The sequence below is a fragment of the Epinephelus moara genome, chromosome 16 (genome assembly GCF_006386435.1).
Source record: "Epinephelus moara isolate mb chromosome 16, YSFRI_EMoa_1.0, whole genome shotgun sequence".
Classification (NCBI taxonomy): Eukaryota; Metazoa; Chordata; class Actinopteri; order Perciformes; family Serranidae; genus Epinephelus; species Epinephelus moara.
Window position 1 is genome coordinate 35,044,504 of NC_065521.1, and position 19,724 is coordinate 35,064,227.

The 19,724-nt window shown below is 41.1% G+C and overlaps 1 protein-coding gene across 1 annotated transcript; it reads left to right on the forward strand.

Annotated features, from left to right (window-relative positions):
* Positions 1 to 210: 210 nt before the first annotated feature.
* Positions 211 to 9,074, forward strand: LOC126402706 (uncharacterized abhydrolase domain-containing protein DDB_G0269086-like). Its single transcript, XM_050064889.1, has 5 exons — positions 211 to 776; positions 2,623 to 3,110; positions 3,603 to 3,660; positions 5,068 to 5,626; positions 5,746 to 9,074. Coding segments are annotated over exons 1-5 (1,386 nt in total). The 5' UTR covers positions 211 to 497; the 3' UTR covers positions 5,748 to 9,074.
* The last annotated feature ends 10,650 nt before the right edge of the window (positions 9,075 to 19,724 follow it).

Below are 19,724 nucleotides of genomic sequence, written 5' to 3' on the forward strand. Positions count from 1 at the left end.
GGGTTTTCCTCCAGCCAAGTCATGACACGTCATTACAACCCATGGTGGCCCCACAGCGGAAGCGTGTAATTGCTGCAGGCCACACGAGGCTCTGAGCTCGGCTGCAGTAAAAAATAGCGCAGGGTAACCGTACGTGTGGATTTTCCATTAGATGACAGCAGCGCACATGGTGGTGGAGGCTCAGCCACTCCCGGCAGGCAGCCCAGCCCCCCTACTCCCCGTTGCTCTTCCTGAATGGACGATCACGCTGCCTGCGGTCCACGCCTCCCTGCCTGCCTCATCTTCTGCTCTACCTCTTCATCAAGAAACTAGCTGCAGCCTCTCGGTACTTTATTGCGCGGTGATTGATTCCGGCTCGGTTTGTGCAGCGCTGCTTTTTTAAAGGAGCCTTCTGAAGGAAATCGCCGCGTACACTTCGCTCCTGTGTTTCTGACCCAGCGGCTCCTTGATTCTCACCTCTCTGCCTGCCTAGAACATTGTGTCCTTTGTGGGGGAAAATGACTGCAAAGCATCGAAGAGGGAAAGGCAACCACAAGCATGAAGATAACTTTTTCAAAAATGAAGTTGTGGAGTCAGAAGTGCGCGGCGGAGTCAACAATTACGCGCTGCACTTGGTTTTATTCCTGCTGATTGTAATTGGCGGTGCCACCGGCGCATGGTTCTGTTTCCAGCAGCACCAAAGTTTAACCTACTTAACAGACAGTCTCATGGGCATGCAGATGAAAATAGTGAAACTACAGTCCTCTCACGAAGAAATGCGACAGTCGAGCAGGGAGGTAAGGAATTAAAAATAAATAAGAAGCCTGTCTTTCCTTATGAGGGTTTAATCAGTCACCTGAGTTTGCAGCCATTACGCGCACAAGACGCCTCCTGTGATGGCCTATATCCTATCATGAATCCACTTAAAGTCTTTCCATGAGCTTCTGATTTGCACTTAAACTAAATAAGAAAAGGCCTCAGCACATGCTCACAGTGCGCGTTGCTACTTGCATGCACGGAAAGTAAGTGGCAAGACCTGTAGGCCTCTATCAGATTTCAGAGTGCCAACAGCCTGACTGGAGTGAGTACAAAACGCTGCTATTTCTAACATCCACACAGCTGCTGACGTTTGTAATGAGGATTACTCTTGACCTACAACTGCAGGGACCTTATCACTGATTCTAATATCATTTTAGATTTATAAATTATATTTTCTGTGTTCTGTTGTTTTATAACACAAGTCAACAACATGCTCTCAGAGCTGTGCAGAGGATGCTGCCAAAATAATAAGAAACAAGACAGAAGTGTGCCAGGGCTAATTTTAGTCTGTGATACTGAACACCGGCTCAGAGGCTGTTTACAGGTCAGTGGGAAGATTGTAAGAGAGCAGACACTCATGATTGTTTCATCTGTGTTTCCAAAATGACAAAATTTGTCTAAATACTGTCTTTGATTCTGTAGTATTAGTCGTAATACTTGAAGAGGCAGTTATATTACAGTTTGATGCATCTACATAAATAAACAGACCCTGTATTGTCACTGCAAACAAAGGTTCATGGGGGTACTAAGTGATATCTTAAGTATGTTTAAGTTGCTGCAGGGAACTCCAAGGAGATAAGGGTACTTAACCAAAACTATTCCACTCCGCCCACTCCCGCTTCCTCCATGCAGCCTCACCTTTTGGTTCAGCTCTGCTAGCTCAGTCTTGTTAAGGAAATATTTCCTGCACCAGCAGTTAATTGCCCTTTTGTGACTCATAAGTTTGCCACTGCATTTGCAACGTCTTACCAACACTGCTGGTTGGCTTACTGCCCTCAGTTTTGCTCCCAATTAACATATTTAACTGAGAAATTGTGAGAAAAAGTGGTGTCTTTATGTAAATTCAGTTTGAATGACATAAGGTCTTACAAGGAAGTAAGTTTTACTGAGCTGACGATGCACTGTCATACCTGTTCTGATTGGCTGTTCAGATTCTGATACTGGTTTGACAGGTTAGGTAGATTTAATAAGAATTTGATAAAAGAAAAAAACATGCTGCTACAGCTTGCATCAGTGGGCATAGGGCTGAGTTGTAAGGCTTGAGTATTTAAGCAATGCTGTGTTTATTTTCTGGACTTACATACCTGGATATGGTCAGAGAAATGCAGTATTCATGAGTTAATATTCAAAGAACATATAATTTGAATATTTAAGCATCTTTGGCATCTCAGAGAGACTAGTGTTGTCACGATACCGGGATTTCTAACTTTGATACAAGAACTTGAACGCACCGATATTCAATACCACAGGGCAAAAAATGACATTAATGGCATCAAATTTAGTTTTTTTAATTAACAGATAAATAAAATGAGTATAACATGACAACAATGACTCTTCTTCTTTTGGTTAGTAGCAGAAAACAGCAGATTGACTGTAGTAAACATTAGCAATAAGACATAATTTGAGGATGCACAGCTGGTACCGTTGTATCAATACTACTGAAAGTAAGTATTGAAACAGTTTTAAATATTCAGAGTTGATGTATCGGTAAACCAGTATTTTTGACAACACCAAAGAGACTGTTGAAGCACCAGCTCAATGAGAATGATAGTTACTCTAAGTTGCCAGCTTGACTCAACATCACTCCTGTATGTCTCTTTGCAGCAGCACGTTTCAGAGAGCCTGGAGAGCCGCCTGAATGCCCTGGAGGACTCTTACGCACTGGCCCAGAAACAAGTGGGCATGGCCTTGGCTACAGCCGAACAGCTCAAGACGTCTGACCTACCTGCTCAGGTGCTGTCGCTCCACACAGAGATGAAAGCCCGCCTGGCAGAGATGCAGCAGGCCACCGTGTCTCTGGAGCAGCTGAGCCAGCTGCAGACCATGCTGAAGGGGAAGAGCGAGGAGTTCGAGGGTGTTAGGATTCAGGTGGAGGGCCTGGCCATGCTGAGCGCCGAGCTGTCCCAGAAGGTCGAGGTCTTGACGGGGGGCATGGACGAAGCGGAATCGAAGCTGGAGGAGAAAGTTGGACAGGTTGCCACGCTGAGCGCCACCCTGGACGGACAGGCTGCAGAGGTGCTCAGACTCAAAGAGCAGTTGAACACCTACCAGGCTCAGCTTGACGCCAGCACACAGGAGATGGCTACAGTCAGGTAGGTTGAGGCAAAAAGCATCAGCTTTTGGAGCTTGGGAGAAAATAGCTCCCCTCCTGTGACCCATAACTTTATGTTGTCTTTGTCAAAGCCCTGTTGGCTGTCATTGTCTGAGTCTCTGTTCCTCTCTAGACCAGAGTCTGTAGGCCTCATATTCACAGTGTAAGATTGCCCTGATCTGTATAAACATTTCTATTGTATTGATGATTTTTGGAGCTGAATGGTTGGCGTACAATCTGAATGTAATATGAGCGCTCTTTGAAGCTTATGTCAACATCATAGAACTGTGGTTCACAGGGTATTGCTGCACATAAGAAAGCAACGTTATGAAGTTACTGGTGCTAATAAAGGTTCAGGCTTCATGAAGCTACACAGTGAATACTATTTTGATATAACTTTTGTTATGATTTTGCACCATTAAAAAAAATTGACATGATTATGGCAAATGTTCTCACTTACAAACTCTCACTGTGAGTGTCTTCTGTCTTTCAGAGCGTTGCTTGAGAGTGAAAAGTCCCAGGAGGTCCCGCAGGCCAGTGTGGAGGAACAGGTCAGTACGGTACATCAGAGTCTGCAGGTTCTGGACTCTAAACTCAGGGCTCAGCTGGAAAGCATACAGAAGCAGGTCCCCAAATCATAATTTCATATTTTCCCTCTTACCTGTGGTGCTATTTATCAGTCTAGATTGTTTTGGTGTGAGTTGCTGAGTGTTGGAGATATCAGCCATAGAGATGTCTGCCTTCTCTCCAATATAATGAAACAAGATGGCACTCAGCTTGTGGTGCTTAAAGCATCGAGAAAGTACAATTGAAAAACTCAACAGCAATGCCTCTTTCCAGAAATCATGACTCTGCTACTCAAGATAATCCACAGATCTTGTTGTGAGCAGTTTCATGTAGGAAGTGTTGTGCATCTACTGCTAGCTCACCTAGCACCACTGAACTAGCTAACCTTACAACTCAGCCAAGGAGGATGCCAATAATGTTAACATCCCATGCTGCCACTAGCATGAGCCTCTCATCCATGAGTAGATAAATGCCTCTTCTCCGCTGTGATTAAATTGGTGGGTGTAGCTTGGTAGAAAGAAATAGTTCCTACATGAAACTGCTAACAAGGTCTGTGGATTATCTTGAGTAACCGGGTCATGATTTCTGGAAAGCCATTGCTGTTGCCGAGTGCCATCTAGTTCCATTATATTTAAGAGAGGGCGGACATCTCTATGGCTGAAATCTCCAACACTCTGCAACACACTAAAACAAGCTAGATTAATAAATGGCACTACAGGTAAGAGGAAAAATCTGTATTTTTAATTTTGAGGTGAACTGTCCCTTTAACATCTGATACGTCTGTGTGTGGACTGGTAATGTCAGTCTGGACCACACTTGTCACTAGTTTTTAAAATGAATGTAGGTAGAAGGCTATGTAGGAAGATTACGCTGACATTTTTAATCCTTCTGCAGCAGGCTGACATATCTACTTGAACTGCTGAACAAATCAAATGTGTGTGACCAGACTAAATCAAATTTCTCTTAATAAAAAAATACATAACTGAATGGGTGACACACATTTTTGAAAAAATCAAAATGGACAGTTTTAAAAGCAGTTGTGTAACATAAGATTGTACTTCAACTATAATGTGAGAACATGTGACATGTCCTGGCACACACACTGTTAGCACACATGGTCTCTCTGCTATTTCTGTTCACTGTGTGCCCAAAGGGAACCATAATGAGATTTTCATCTCACTACTCTGAAGGAGCTAATTGCCTTGCATGGTGTCTCTGATGAATTCACATCTTCACTTACATTCACACAGTATAGATTCCTGTTTTGTTCTCTCATTCCATTAACCGAGACACGTGGATGTCCACATAGCAGACATATAAATGATTTTCTGTCCAGACTACGGTCTACTGTGAATTAATACACAGTATATTATTGCTTTCTATTGATGCAGCCTGTGGGACAGATGGAGGAAGAGGCAGCTCCCGCAGCTATAGAAGAGGCAGCTGCAGCAACTGAAGAAGAGGCACTCCCCGCAGATGTAGAACAAGAGGCGCCCATCTCAGAAGAAAAGGCAGAGGCAGATGAGGGAGGAGAGGCAAGTGAAGGAGAGGCAGCTGCACAGGGTGAAGCTCCTGTCGAGCAGGAGGACGCTGTGACAGATGAAACTGCTCCTGCAGAGGAAGCTGAGGCAGTGGAGGAGGATCAGACGGAGCAAGATGAGTCAGTTGTCTTATCAGAAGAGACAGCAGAGGGGGTACAAGGTGAAGAGGAGCCTGAAGAGGAGCCTGAAGAGGAGAACCAAGTAGCAGATGCAGAGGAGGAGAGTCACAAAGCAGAGGAGGAGGCAGCAGCAGAAGAGGAGATAGTGTCTGAAGGAGAGAAGGGACTAGGAGAGGAGGTAGTGTCAGAAGGAGAGGAAGAACAGCAGGATGTAGTAGCTGAAGAGGAGGCAGAGGAGACAGATGAAGAAAGAGAGGGGCCTTTAGAAAATGCTTTACCCGAGGATGAATGTAAGTAAAAATATATATCAAGAAACCCTCTATAAACATGGCTTCATTACTGTATTGGATTACATTTAAATCAGGTTATGTTCTTCCTAATACTTTGTTGTTCTCATCATGTTTTACAGAGTGCTTGTCACCAGAAAGGGATTTATTTTCCACACCGGACATATCCACCAAGGAGAACGGGAGCTTTCTCAGTCTAAAGTCACAGTCTACAACATGACAAATACTGTAGAAAGGCATTATTGATTGCTGTTGTTTAGGTGCAGTATTCATTATGTGGTTGCTCTTTGAAAAGGCATAAGAAATCGGTCACTACGCTGGAGTCGGAGCTGAAACCTGTACCTCAAAAATATGACATGGCTGTTAACTTAGGAAATGATTAATTCAGGGTTTTTACCTGCCAATAACAACCTGAAAAGCCTTAATCCATAAATCTGTCTTTCTACAGAGCTTTTTCCACTCATCATAACTCACACTTTTTCTTTGTCTCAAGGTTAGGTTCTGTACTAAACTGGAAAACTAAAAGCCAATGACATGAACTGTTTATCAACACACTTGAAGCCATAAGTAATGCCTGTCTTGGTGACATTAAAATGGTTCTTTTTGTCACTGCCTGAAACGTATCGTGAGACAATATTTTGGAAAGATAAAAAACAGCTGCAGTAACTTAATGCATCCCAGTTGTTTACACGGGCAACACGGCCAACTAAAGAGTGAGCAAAAAAGAAAAAAAAAAGCATCTTTCATATGATAAACGAGAACAATTCCTGAATGTTCTTAAAGTATAGGATGAAATGTAGTTGATAGATTTTTTTTTTTAAACTTTTTAAAGTACTTAAAAATGGAAGTTTGCTTTGATATAGCACTTTTGTAACCGATTACAATTCCACTCAGACCTACACACTTGTAGCTGTAAGATACAGTGGTCTTAAAGTCCTCTACCAAGAACTGTTTCACCAACAGCACTCTACTGCTTTAAAGCTCCACTGTGGGCATGGATTGAACCCCTAAAACTTCCTCTCTGCTCATCAAAATTACATATTAATATGTTTTGTTTCCATTAAAAAAATCCCCTCAAGCCTTACAATGGCTCAGATGTAACTCTGCTGCTGCATTACAAATTTTTCTTTACTTCAGTACATACTGTTGCATGGAGTATGCATACAACTGGGACATACTACTTCATTTGAAGTTGAAAGAAAAAGTACTTGATTTGAAACGCAGAGTACGTCTTTGCCTTTTTTATGTATGCATGATTTTATGAGTATGTATACAAGCCCCGCCCCTCACCACCTCTCTTGCTGCTCGAGCGTACTTGCTCACCTTCTACTTTGCTCATCAAACGCACAAACCTCTGCTTGTAAATAGTCACAGATAACACGAGCCTTCAGCTTGACTAAGTTATCAAACACTTCATGTTTTGCTAACGTTAGATTAACTTTGTTCCCGATCACCAGCTCTCAGATGAAGTGAAAGTAAACCTTAACGTGCAAAATACAAATACATAGCTACTCCTGCTTCTCCTAGGATGCCCCTTGTTTCTCAAGTCGAAGGGACTGGTTCCTTCAGGCCTACACACACCAAACCGACATCGGAGAACTAGTGGCAACGGAGGCCGACTGTTGCATTGGCTCACATCTCCTGTGTTATACTAAACGCACCACAAACACTACAGCCAATGGCCAACTGGCACTTAAGTTCTGCGCCTGTGTGAGAGGAAATAACCCTCAATACCAGCAGGCTACGATAGTCTATATTTCTCTTTGAGAACGAGGAACTAGAAGGCCGACAGGATGGATTCAAGATGCTAGTTAGCCAAATATCACATTAAAATTATAACCTGATGTTGAAAGAGCAAATAATATTTACTGTGTACTAGCAAATAACAACAATCATTTACAAACTGTTTATGCTAATAAGTTCAGTGGCTAAAAAAAATATCTTACCTGATATAACAAGTTAGGTTCGATCTCACACTCTTGACTTAAGCCATTTGTTTACTTTCCTCACTTCTGTTTCTCTGATTTTTCTCACTGAGAGGTTCCACTGTCAAAAACAAAAGGCCCCGTCACCGTTGCCCCTCTGTTGCCCCCTACCAAAAAACTGGTGCAACAGACACTCGCCAATGGCCCGACATTTACTAATGGTAGCCCGTCTGATTGGTGTGGTTTGTGATGTAACAAACCTTGGCTGTCTGAATCCGTGTTTTGTTTTTTGTTTTTTTCATTGGGACACTGCAGTTCCATCGACAAAATGCTCAACCATGGCGTTGACTGCTTATTTTGCTCGATATGTCTTGTAACACATAGAAAAACATCAAGTGGAAATGTTAAGACTTGATTTACACTTGAGGGGGTCTTTTAATCAAAAGTACACAATTTAGTCAGACTTTGCATCATTTAGTGCTGCTGTGGGTCTTTAACAAATCACAGCAGGTCCTCTATGCATTATTATCACTACTCATAATGTTCTGACTTTGGGGAAAAAAGCAGTTGTTTGTAACTGTGCGCTCAGTGAAGCACCTCAGGGACAACTTGTTCTCCAGATGGATGGAAAACTGTCGCAGTGTTAAACAACAGCTAAATCTTGTGTTTGCAGAGAGACTTTTACAACCTAGTCATATTTATCCAAAACATCAGACCTAAACCAATCAGTGTCAAAATGTCAAAGTTGAAAACCATAAGATTAGGTGATTCAAACTTTACAGTTGTAAACGTGGAGCTTTTGTGTGTAGGCGGTCATGTGACAGGTTGGTGAAGTTCATAAACCAGAGTCAAACAGTAGCTGAAATACACACGTTTAGCTAAATATGAACTTAACAGAAGGACAACTTTATGCCGCAAAGTCATGTTGGACTTTTTAGTATTAGTTGCGCAGAGGAAGAGTTACCCAGCAGGACACTGACCCTACATATGGATCACAACTATGCCAGGACTGTGAAATCTGAAAGAGGAGCAAAGAGTGCCAGCGTTTATCTCCATAATCTCCAGATCTCAACCTCTCTGTCACTGAACATGGCCGGGAACATCTGAAACAAATAAAGGGCAAAACATAAGGTCACAGTACAAGACTCTCTGAGATGCGCTGGAATAATGTGAATTCTCAATAATGCAGAAAAAGTGCAAGCTGTGATTAGGGCAAAGGACAGACATATCAGTTATTAATATCAAATATATTATCAAATTACCTCTGTGGAGACATGACGAATGTTTGTGTAGTCATGCTTCATCGTGTGGAATAAGTTTCTGCTAAGTGGATTCAACAGAGTTCTTGGTAGTTTAGTCAGACTTGGACACCACTGTACATTTTACTGAGACTTTTCACTTTTACAGAATGCACTGTTTTTGCCAAGGCTTTGGTTACTTTCAGAATGACACTTCTCACATTGTCGTGTTTTTAAAATAAACCCTGGTTCTTTCACTTTTGTATACTCGATTCTGTCCTGTTGTGTCATACAGAGTTCATACTGATCATATGTGACTAACGGTGCTTGGAGCTGGGTGCAATTATTACCTGTATAGCCATAGCCATATATAGTGTAAGTGCTAAAGAGTTTAGTTATTATCCAGGAACCACAACACAGTGATGAGCCATGTGGTTGCACTGACACTGTCATGTTGTTACATTAAATGCTAACTAAAGCAGTGTTTCTCAAATGGGGGTACTTGTACCCCAAGTGGTACTCTGGAGTACTGCACAGGGTACGTGAGCTGTTATGAGAGATTAAAGAAAAATATTTAAAAGGGGGTACATTATTGGTTCCCAGCCTCTTTCCTTAAGGGAGCCCTCTTCTAACATTAAGTAAACTGACGACCCCTGACCAACTGACATATTTCATGGATATTCCATATTATATTTGAAGCATAACAATAACAGCACATAACAGCTCATAAACTGTACAATTAGCCACAAATGCCTAACTACAGGAAATTTGTGTAAAATGAGCGATTATGATTAATTTTGGGCAGATTATTTCCTATTTCCATTACGTATTTTTTTTAAGATTTTTTTTTTGACTTTTTATGCCTTTAATAGATGGGACAGACCAAGTGTGAAAGGGGGAGCAAAGGGATGACATGCTTTGTACATGGGGTGCCTGCTCTACCCACTGAGCTACTGGGTACCCTGTATTATGTATGATTATTTTTTTTATGATCACACACATTTAAAGGCTTCTTTTTTTTTAGGAATTCAGTGTTCAGTGTTTCTCCTTTTCTTCCTCCTTTACTGTTGCTTTGCAATTGTTGTTTCGTTAGCGCTTTAGTTGTTTTGAGTGCACACTTGTCTAATGCAGGACGAGGCTGTTTAGCAGAGAGTGAAGACTCTGTGAATATAGCTTGTGTTCACAACTTCAACGTGCCCTGTAATATTTTTTAACTTCTATTTTTTTAACCAAAAAAAAAAGAATGAAGTGATGGAATAAAGGCCTACTGTATATGTTTTTTAAAAAGTTTTCTTACACCCCTTATATTCAAGAAGGCCTCGCAACCTCTTGTGAATCTATAGGGAAACCCTGGTGGGGATCTGGAGCTCCAGGTTGAGACCCAGTGCACTAGAGCACCAAACCCACAGCTGAAAATGTCCCCAACAAATGCACTATTTACTTCATTTTGTGAAATGTTTGCTATAAGCTACAGTCCCAAGGTATCTGAATGAACGACTTAATTTCGAACCCAAAAAAAAAGGACAAAGATAACAACGTCCAAAAAGGAGTAGGTAGAAGTAAAACTTCTATGACCCTACCCCTCTTACATTACTTCTTGTAACTTGTATAATATTTCAACAAATTCCCAAATGTATTTACAACTAATATACAGCTATCCCCAGTCTATTTACCACCCAATTAAATAATTAAGTAAGAAACCCAGTTTATTTACAGTCCAAGTACCACCCAGTGTTACAAAATATATATGCAGTCCCCCGACACAACCTTTCCTCATTTATATATCTAGCAAAAGTCCACTCCAAGTCCAAGCCCACTCCCTACACTGAAATACACAGACTCTTCTTAGTTGTATGGACACTGTTGTATAGATTAAATTCTCCATTTAAATTGTTTTATTTTTACATGTTCATCTTTTATGTGGAAGGAGACAATCTTTCAAACATGGGTACATTTTGCCACAAATCTCAATGAATTTTAAATGGGGTGTCTTAGGGCTCACTCCTTTGTAATTTTAATGTGCTGAATATGCACTGTTTTGCAGTTGCAAAATTAATGTCACCCAAAGAAAAGATGCCAACCTGCACCCATTTTGTTTGACTTTACAGGTCGGAGGCCCCATGCAGGAGGATAGAGGTTTGCCATCAGACGACCAAAGCGTGTCTGATATATGCTGAAAATGGCCTGAGCCCCCAATATGTGTCTAAATGAATGAATAACTGTGCTTACCAAGTCTTGACATACTATGGCAGAGAGAGGCTGCAACACTCACATGTGGATGTCTTCATACAACTTATAGATCAAACATTTCCAGAATGAAGAAATGTGTTTGCTGCACACGTTTAGCTCAGCTCAAGTGTGTATGGACTTAATTGCATTGGCCTCAGTCGACAGAAAGTCTGTATCGATTGTGTGCATCATTCAGATGAGCAGGAAGTCCCTCTCTCCCTCTCTCTCCTCCTCTCTCTGCATTGTAGCCTGTTACAAAGTCATTTGGTTCAGCCTCTCCCACACATCACTGCTGCAGTATCTCCGTCTCTGACCTTCCACAGGGACCATGCAAGCATTTGTTCCCAGGTAAGTTCCAGAGAGTCTGAGTCATGCTGTTCTATTCCTGGAGCCTTATTTCACCAATTTCACTTCCAGCCTGACGAGCCGGTGTTTTGGCAAAGCTCCTAGTCATTAATGTGGAGTAACTGTGCTCCGTACAGGTGCTGTAGGCCTCTGTGAACTGATGCTATGTGAGCTTGTAGTTTGTTACTTTAGGGGGTGAAAATTAGTCGCTCTCTTTGATCTACTTGCTAAAACCATCTATTAGCTTTTTTATGTACATTAGTAATTATTGGCTGAGGGATATTATTCTAAGCAAATATTTGAGCATATTAATTATTAACATTTTTAATTGTGTAGCTTTAGAGGAGCATTTTTGCTGTATATGGCTTACAGATTTGGGTGGATAAAATTCAGAATTAACTCATGATTGTAATTGTTACAGCATCTGCAGCTGGGACAGCTCTAACATGTTAAGTGTTTGATCCGTTTACTGTGTCATCTCTGCTATCAGCCCACAGACTATAGTCCATATCCTATGCTTTGTTCATCATACAGTAGAGTGTGCGGCTAACAACCCGTTGACTCAGTCAGGATTCAGGGTGACTCCACGACTGAGAGATCAATACCAGTAAAAGCTTAGCAGAGGAGGGGCAGGGAGCTCTCTGGGTAAAACATGAGCCTCTCCACTGATGCTTGCTCAGCTGTTTCTGTGTGTGTCTGCTAAGCCTCTTGCGGAAATCGTGCTAAGGTCTTAGAGTCACAATAAAAATGCATTTTCAGAGCATCTTGCTCCATGTTTGATGTATTTCCTGTTAAACTGAGAGGTTGGAGTGGTGATAATGCACGGAGGAAATATGTGTGAAGTGTATTTAAGTGTAAATCAGTGGGATGTTACACCTGCTGATGTAGCACAAGGCCACAATAAAAATACACAGCAGGAAGTTTGACGAATGTGGCTTTTGGGTGTTTTTTGCATTTAATATTTTAAAAAATATACATTTTATATTTCCTTTTTTTTTTTTACATTTAGTTAACACAATAAAAGTCTAACAATTGAACTGAATCACATCACCAAGGCTGTATTACCAATTAGGCATAGTGGGCAACGGCCAGAAAGACATAAATACAAAAATAACTATACTAATTAAAGCGGGTCTTATTTTTAAAATTCCTACAACCCAGCTGGCTACCAACATAATTAGACATTAATCTTTTGTTGAATTTAGATGGAATTTTGGTCACCTGATATCAGAACGTCTGATACCAGTGTCAATTTGATGGGGAATACTGATGACAGATGACGTTAATATTTTGTTCATTTTAAGTTGTATTGTTAAGTAATCAAAATCTCTCATCCCACATTGTTTTGACATAGAATAACAAATTCTAGTCTGAAGGTATGGAGACCAAAACCCAAGTCTTCAAAACGTCAAATAGGTAACGTCCACAAAGCATGAAATTCTACTGTCATTAGACATTTAAAATATCGTCAACCTGATTTTCATCTCAACCAATATTTTACGTCTGTCCTACTTAAGAGTTTATCTGTCTGATGTCATATTGATGTCCAGTACCAGTTGCAACGTTATTCCTATGGTCTAAGACAGTCCAAAAACTAGAGTGCAAACACTCAAATTTGTGATGTCATAGGGTATAAAGTCTGGAGCTGCTCCATAGACAATAAATGGTAAAAGATGTTCTAGATGACACTGGGAGCATGTTCTGAGTATATGGGTACATTTCCTGTTTCAGAGCTGAGACTTAAATAGAATAAAGCTCATTTGGGTATAAAAAAGAAAACAAACATTCTGTGGGTCCACGAAATCAGGCTCCCTTTGTCTATGGAGCAGCTCCAGACTTTATACTTGATGACATCACAAGACTCATTTGAGACTCATTTCTCTGGTTTCTGGCTTTGAAAGAGAGCAGCTCATGCTCACAAATATTGATTCAACATATTTAGGTCATGGAAATAACATACTGGAATTCTTAACTGAGGTTGTGTTCACCTTCAAGACCTTTATTATTGCTTCTATGGAGCATATTTTTGGATAAATGTATGTGAAATCAAATTACAACAGACTAACTGACACACATAAATCCTGTAGCCAGGTGGCAGCACAGGAGTAGTTGTTGGGTATCTGGGAAAATAGGGTTTGAAGGTGGAGAGCTGGGAGGTGGGTGGGGGCCTAATAGGTTGATTGAGCCATGCTGTCCACACCAAAAATAACTAAATAAAACAGGATGTATAACTTTCAAAACAGTTTCGCGGAAATATGCATGGCTATTTTAAAATTATGATAGTTCAAATGCAGCCTCTGCATTGTTGCCACTCCTCCCTGAAGTCAGATGTTGTTGTATGTGATAAAAAATATCTCCAGAAATCATGATAAATAATTATATAAAATTAAGAGGTAAAATGGTTCAAGTTCTTTCTGAGTCAAATCATAAAAATGTTTTGAAGTCTGTCTGTTAGAAAGAGTTTAACAGACATCAAATTATATTCTGCTTTATACCTTTTGGGGTCATTAAGTAATAATATACACAATATTATAAATAGTATACTATGTTTATTGAATTGAGTTTGAATTGTTTTTATTGTATTTTGTTAATTATAATTCCCCCATTTGATGAGATTTCATATTTGATTTAATCATCCTTGGTTTTAATTTGCAGCCTTGTGTGTGAAGCACTGTGGGTTTAAAAAGTGCTCCACACATAAAGACTATTATCATTATTATATAATAATCAAGGTATAAACTGTATATTTGCCCTGGTCATAAATCTATCTTCTGTGTGGCTTGAAGAGCCCTCTGTGTGCATTTCTGTGACAAGTCCCAGCTGAAGTCTTATTACTTCTTTGTGTTTACTCTTTTCCTCTTCACTGACCCAGGTCGTATCTGACCCCGGTCAGGGATGAAGAAGCGGAGTCTCAGAGGAAAGCAAAGTCTCGTCATGCCAGACAGACCCGCCGGTCAACGCAGGTAAAGATCAAATGGCTGACAGAAGTTCAGGTTTTATTGGATTGTGTTTGACTGTTGACAGATATGAAGCTGTATGAATGTCCTGCAGGGCGTGACTCTGACAGACCTGAAAGAGGCTCAGAAGACCAACAGCCTGTCTGCTCAAGACAGACAGACTGAGGAAGGATGCACACTGGATGAGAGGACCTGTCTGAGGAAAGGCTTGACAGATGACAGGAGAGTCAAAATTGGCCTGACAGAGTCCACAGAAACAGCGGAGATCTGTCCGAAATGGGGCAAAATGGACGAGGTTAGAAAGAGGAATTTATGCAGACTTCGTGCTGCAGATTGGATGGATAGTTGGTGTATAACTTTAGGGGATGTTTGTGATTTATCTACAGTTTTCCCTTTTTTATTTTCTCTCATGCGTACAGCAGGGGAACATTGAACCCAGGTTAGAAAGCCTCGCTGAGTCTCCAATGCCAAACTTTTCATATTCGTCTATTGCTGGACCCTGCGGCCTGCTTTACTGCAACAACGCCTTCAGAGGTCAGAAAGCATTTCTTTTCTTCTGATCTAGTGAAAACCCAATATGTAGAAAAATACTGAGGTGGTAACTCTTCACTTTGCCACAAACTGCCACAAGAGCATGTTTGATGAAAAAGACAAAATACTGAACTTACTTATTACACCAAATATAATTTAATAGACTTAGACTTTGGGAGAGGCAGTGCTGTGTAAAAAGACACCAAAATCTTTTGTGTTTAATGATGTTTTTTAAGATAATGAGATGCCGAAATAGACACAATCATCAATCTTTTGAGACATGTCATCAGGTCATCAAGTTTAAAACCATTTTTTAGGGAATGGAACAGTGTTGAAACAGTGTTGAGTATGTTTTATGAGCTAGGAAAGAGGGAGGTTATGCTAATTACTGATAATCTGAAAGCACAATAAGTGTTGTTTAATTGTTAATTTATTACCATTGATAAATAGATTAGTATGCAATAGAAATACTTACTTTGTGTGCAGCTGGTGAGAGATGGAGAACAGACGAAAATCAGAACCCTACTGAAGATGCAGCTCAGCTGACCTTTGCAACGACACTGCAACAGAGACGACTGTGCTGTGACGTCGACGGTTCAGACTTCAACACCGCAGAGGTAAGTGGAACAATTTGGTGCTCCTTTATCAATCACAAAAAAGCAGATTTCAGCGGCTGTGCTTGATAACAAAAATGTAACTGTTGTTTCCCGTCAGCGCCACTAGATGGAGCCAAAAGATCTTCATATTTTATCTTTTTATGCCTTGTGTTACAGAGGAAAAGTGGGTATTTACAGCTTATTTGAAACAGACTACTGTCTGGAACAGGGGTGTCAAACTCGTTTTACTTCATGGGCCACATACGGCCCAGTTTGATCTTAAGCCAGGCAGACCAGTAAAACCATTGCATAATAACCTAAAAATAACATCTCTGAATGTTTCCCTTTCTTTTAGTGTAAAGAAGTCCTTCTGAAAATGTTCATCATTTACAAGGCAGATGATAAAAAGCCTGAGTCATGACATGTGCGTTTTCCCATACATTTCCACCCCTGTGTAGTGATGCTGCCATCACCACATCAAACTAAAGTGGAAGCTACTGAGGAAGCAGATTAGGTTATACACTGCCTTACAAACCATTTACAAATCTGATGTTTTTGGCAGTGTCTTAGCAATAGGGTTTCACCAATATTGTTTTAAGGTAGAAGTCTGATGCAGATTCTTTTGTACTGAACTGCTGACAATATTTTGCACCATGTAAATATCAGTGGAAAAGCCTCTGTAGCAGCATTTTACATGAAGTAGGCTACCGCTGTTTAACTTACTCCTTAAAACTGGCACCTCTTAGTCTTCACAAGTGCATCAATATTAGATGTGCAGAGTCATCCAGTGGGCCGGATTGGAGCCTTTGGTGGGCTGGTTCCCTTTGACACCCCTGGTCTCATACATTGCGATCTCTTGAGAATATGTTTCAGTGTTCATGACATTGTCAACAAAGTAAAAATTATGTCTTATTTATGAAGCAGGCATCTAGACATCGAACACTTCCTCAATAATGTTCAATATTCATTAGCGCCATTGTTTCACATTCACATCCTGTTTCTCCCTCACCCGAAAGCTAACTACGCTTCAAAGGCAGCCAAACGCTGCTCTGTGATGCAATATTTTGAGATGTGCCGCAATCGTAGATGTGCAGCGTGTGTTCAGAGGTTCTTTTAACTAGAAGTGCTGGTTAATATCACATAGAAAGACAGTCCATGAGGACCAACCCCCCGCCCTCCCTCCCTCCTCCTCCTCCTCCTTCTAAGTCGCTTTGCTTCCTCACATCACATGGCTGAGGTGTCTCAGCATACCATACCATATTGGGCAAACTGAGACGCTCTCTGCGTAGTCTTAGCCATGGATTCAGAGGGATTTACTTTCTTTTCCCTTTCACCCTCTAAACTGTTACTGTGCTCCCTCCACCTGTGTGCTGCATGTGAAATACTCAACCACATCACTAATCCTTCCTTCTGGCTGCAACCTGGCGATTCACTTGAGTTTCAGTGAGGATATTCTATTAATCTGTGTTTCTAAAAGGAAGATAGATAGCAGCGTGTACAGGAACAGAGCTAATAAGGATATAGATTATAGATGATATAGTTTCCCTGTGAGCTGACTCCAGGTCAGCGGTTCAGCTGTCCCCCATGGTGGAATCTGAAACAGAGATCTGTTGGTAACATGAGAGTCTCATAGCGTTACGGAGAAGACTATATCTGTCTGTGATAATCATACCGAGCAGCGAGGTTTCATCGGGAGCATGACAGGCTGCCCATCACCAGAGCCGACCTCTGCATGACTCCATGATGATCTGAGCAGATTTTCCACAGTGACTTTCAGCAACAGAGGGAAAGACAGGTGTAGAGCAAGTCAGCTCAGAGATTCTGATTCTGCTGCTTTTAAGTCGGTGATGGTAGCGATTATAATGCGGGGAATTAACGAGAGATAGAGTGAGCATGACTATCTCTGCGGACAGTCTTTCGCCTACAACACCACTTATGGGACTCAGTAATTAGATCCTGGCTGGTAGGGCTTCCTGCTCTTCCACACTGACTCCAAAAATCAAGTAAACTCTTGTAGCAGCTTCTGTGGCTCATTTTCTGTGTCCATGAAATAGACAAGAATAATATCCCATATGGAAAGTCCTGAAACTGAGGGTGAGGATCAGACTGGGGGAACTCCAGCTGGGATCCACTCTTAATAAAACTCTCCAACAACAGTGCCAGTGTAGTTCACTGCCACCAAGTCAAATTCTCTACAGATGGTCTGTCATGGAAGAACATGCATTACAAGTATACTGTATATACAAGCTGGTTACTGTTGCTAATTTAAGTCTTTGGGTCGTATCTCAAAGCATCTGGCACAAAAGCCCACACAGTGTACCCGCACTGATACAATACAGAATAAATTAAGAACCAAAGCTAAAAACAAACTTTTAAGAAGAGTTTAAAAGTCATGTAAAAGTACTTGGAGGTACATTAGCACCTCTGTGTTTATGTGCACATCACATCAACATCAGTCTGTTAAAAAAATCAAAACTTCTCACTTTCTTTCTCTTCTATATTCTCTACATTGTTCTATTTTCCTCCTCTTGTGTATTTGTGTCTTTATCTTTGCTTTTATCTGTTCGCCCTGAGCAAGTATGAGGGAGTTTAGGAACAGAGAGGTGCTGCGAACTTCTCTATAAAAGGAAGACAGCAAGAGCCCACTTGTGCAAAAGACTATGGGAAGAAAGTAAGGGGGGTGGGAGGGGGTGGGGGTTGCAGGGTTGTTTAAAGGAACAGTTCAGTACCTGTTTGAGAAGATTGGGACCACTCTCTCATGTCTGTATGGTGAATATGAAATTACAGCCAGCTGTTGGTTAGGTTAGCTTAGCTTAGCTTAGCACAAAGACTTGGAAACAGGGGGAAACAGCCAGCCTGGCTTTGTCTAGGGCTGCACAGTATGAGGAAACTATGTGAACATCACAATAATAGTTACTGTATTAGAATAGATATTACAGTGTACTCCATTTTTGACTCAGACTTGCACAGTGGCTGTGCTTGTGCCAGGTCATCTCTCATGTATCCAAAATATTGCCAGGCGGCATTCACATTTTCACCTCCACTAATCAGAGCTACAATGGTTAAACATTTAATCAATTAGCTGTCGACTATTAAACTAATTGTCAACTTATTTCATAATTGATTCATCGGTTTGAGTAATATTTTACAAATACAAAAATGTCAAAATTCTCTGATTGCAGCTTCTTAAATGTGAATATTTTCGGGTTTCTTTACTCCTCTACGACAATATACAAAATATCTTTGTGCTGTGGATAAAATGAGACATTTGAGGATGTTATCTTGGGGTTTGAGAAACACTGATTGCCATTTTTCCCAATTTTTTGACATTTTATAAACCATAGCACTGATCGCTCTATCAAGAAATAACTGACGGATTAATCAGCAATGAAAATAATCATTAGCTGCAGCACTGAGCACTCAGCTTGTCACACTCTCCTTCAACCATGCAGAGCAGCGCGGCAGCACTAGTCTAATTAACCTCACTTGCATGTGTTCAGATTCTGACCAATCAGACAATGGCTAATGGCGAAGGGTCTGTCTGCCTGGCCAGAGAGTTAACAGCATGGCACATATACCCATACATTTAATACTACAATATTCAAAGTGCAACATTGCAGTCTTTCGCGATGAGTTTATCAAGCAGGTTCATGATGACAAATTTTAAAAAAACAACAATATATTGTGCAGCTCTAAAGGTAACAAAATCTGCCTACCAGCACCTATAAGGCCAGAGATAGACTTGCTTTTAACTATGTATTTGCATGCCCATGATGGCAGCCTCACACCAGGTTCACACTGGATGTGGAAGTGCCCAAAGCATGCTCAGTTTCTGTGGAGTGCTGCCTGCTTGCTTTGGTGCCCATGTTAAGCGATTGGGCTATACACACTGGACACGGTGTGCTGCTGAGCGGCACGTTTGGCTCACAACCTGCAGCAGTAGTTTTGGCGCCTGGTCTATGTGTTCTGTGAGCCGCAAGGGAATCTGGAAAGAAAACACTGAAAATGTATCATATACGATATAAAGTGTATATTACATATGATATACATGATCTATGATAAATGATAGAACATATTTGCCAGTTGTGTCTGAACACACAAACACACACACACACACACCTCCACATGTGATTTAAACAGAACAGAGAAGCAGAATCATTTGCTGACTGGCGCAGAGAAGTGTGTCTCTGGTGTGAACAGCCAGGTGAAATCAGGCCATTTCCGCTTCCAGTGTGATCCCAGCATCGCGTATCCTGCATCTGACTGGACCATTGTTTGTG